At 37.4% G+C, this 2,340-nt stretch overlaps 1 protein-coding gene across 1 annotated transcript in view; it reads right to left on the reverse strand.

The window, feature by feature from the left end:
• The window catches only part of LOC112140354 (bile salt-activated lipase), a 9,744-nt gene extending 7,653 nt beyond the window's left edge, over positions 1 to 2,091 (reverse strand). Inside the window, exons 1-3 of the mRNA XM_024263286.2 lie at positions 2,044 to 2,091; positions 1,109 to 1,204; positions 656 to 803 (exon numbers count right to left, since the gene is read on the reverse strand). Coding sequence (XP_024119054.1) covers positions 656 to 803; positions 1,109 to 1,204; positions 2,044 to 2,076 — 277 coding nt within the window. The 5' untranslated portion in view covers positions 2,077 to 2,091. The remainder of the gene's footprint in view (positions 1 to 655; positions 804 to 1,108; positions 1,205 to 2,043) is intronic.
• Between the last annotated feature and the right edge of the window lie 249 nt (positions 2,092 to 2,340).

The following is a 2,340-nucleotide window of genomic DNA, read 5'->3' on the forward strand; positions in this document are numbered from 1 at the left end:
TTTTTTTTATGGTTCTCTAGTTGCACACAAATACACACACGTGCTAAATTGTGGCCAATATTATTTGAAACCCAAATGAAACAAATCGGAAAAAATATTGGTGTTTGGCCAAACAAAAAAAAGGGTAACATGTCCAAAGCTTTTTTGATATTCGAAAATAAACAAAATTATTTTCAGCTTCAAATGTTCTGGGTTTGAAAAAAAAGTTTTGAAATTTTGAGTTTTGAAACCTAAAAGACAGAACATTTGAAGCAGAAAATAATTAGGTTAATTTTGGAATAGCAAAACATTTGGCACATTTTATGTTTTATTAACCAAACCCCCAAATTTTTTTAAATGTGTTTAATTTTGGGTTTCAAATAATACTGGCCTCAATTTAGCTCCATACCCATCTTGATGTGGATGTAACGTGTTTTTAAATAACACATCTTATTTAGAAATGAAGATCCCGACAAGCTGAAATCCTGCATTAATTTCCATTTCTCTGTTTATTCTTATCTTTTTTCCAGCAATTTAAGAATCAGAAAAACCTTTAGAAAGTGTAAAAAAAACATCAACATGAGCAGCTTGAGACTGACGGGAGAAAGTTACAGCTGTGGTTTTGTTTACCGAGATACAAATTGTATTACATTAAAGTTCTGGTAAGGGTACCCACCGTCCCAGCCGGGGTGGCGTTTGGGCTTCTCAAACCTTCCAGGTAAATCAACATAAGGAATTCCTCTAAAGACGTCCACATAGCGGTTGTTTTCCAGGACGATGTTTTGTCCCTCCACCAGCCCTCCCTCCGTGCTCACAACCCCGAGCTACCACGACATAAAAAAGAGAAAATTCATTAATTCATTTTCCTGAATAATTAATTATTAATTAATTATTAATTAATAATTAACTATAATGCAAACTATTGTTTTTGTTTGCATTGACAAATCAAATCCTGATTTTGATATTTCAAGAAAGTGTAAATATTTTATTCTAACTCCAATATACTACAACCAAAATCTTGCTGGTTGTGCATCAGCTGGCTGTTTTTTTTTTTTTTACAATTCCATGAACATATAAACAGACATTTACATCTTTTTGATGTGACAAATCAGTTTTGGTTGAAACTCACGGAGGTGGCAGAAACTGTCTGCAGGAACACAGCGAATGCAGCCAAAATCCTGAACATCGTGACCAAAAGCTGTGAGGCGTCGACCGTCAGGGCATCCTTTTAAAGGAGACACCACGCTGAAAAACATCTGACCAAGCGGGCAGTCCCTGTTTGCTTTTCTCACTCCTAATTTAATACCATCCATTTCTGGCTCTCTGCTCGCTCCTCGATTCTCTAAATCAGCTAAATTCTTAAAAGCAGACTGTTCAACTGTGATTACACGCAGAGGCCAAAAAACGTTCGCTGCCACTTTTTATTGATTCCAGAAATGGAAATATGGACAAGTTAGGTTTGTTGGCAGTGAAGTCAGCACCATCTGGACTCTTTGGGTTTTGAAGAAGCGCCAGCTTTTGGTCTTATCAACTCTGTGCCGAATCCAGCCAAAAAGGTTGCATGTGAAACTGGCAGATGCAGTGACCTTGCAGAACCAGACATGTGATAGGCTAATCATTTGCCTACAAAATCTTGAATTAAAGATTCCAAATTTTCAACATTCTAAAATATAAACAACAAAAAGTAGGAGCTTCATTTTGACTGTGATTCATCATATGGAAGCAAAAACCTTGCAGGACTGAGGAGCATTAAGCAACATGTTCCTTCTGTGCTGTGAAGAAAAGGATCAGTGTGTAGTTTTGTGCATCTCCGTGAGATGATTAGAGCTTTAATGTTCTGGTTTCATTGATGCTTTGCAATCATGATCTTTTAGAATTCATATTAAGTTTCATCTTATTCTCTGCTGTTTCTGTTACAAAGTCAATTTATCCTCAGGATAGCTGAGAGTAGTTTTCAGTCCGACTTGGTCAAGTTATCTAATTGTTTTACTGTTTTGATTTGTCAGTTCTTAGATTTCTGTTGTGTCAGTCTTGGTTGTGTAAATGTGTGGCAATAGCCCATACTCTGGATTTGAGTTTTCCTGATGTTGGTTCCATGGTCACAGGGTGCACCACATGATCATCAGCATTTCTGAAAAAATGAACAAAAAACAAGAAGCGAGTCACAAAGAGCAAATATTATCTGTGGAAGTTGAACAGTGGTGGAGTGGTTAGCACTCTGGTTCCAAACCCTGCTGGTCCTTTCCATGTGGAATTTGAATGTCTTCTTTGTACATGTGTGGGTTTTGTCCGGCTACTCCAGCTTCCTCCCACAGTCAGTAGTGACAGTCAGACAGTAAGGTGAGAGAATTGTCCCTCTAC

This window comes from Oryzias melastigma, linkage group LG12, assembly GCF_002922805.2.
Source record: "Oryzias melastigma strain HK-1 linkage group LG12, ASM292280v2, whole genome shotgun sequence".
NCBI lineage: Eukaryota > Metazoa > Chordata > Actinopteri > Beloniformes > Adrianichthyidae > Oryzias > Oryzias melastigma.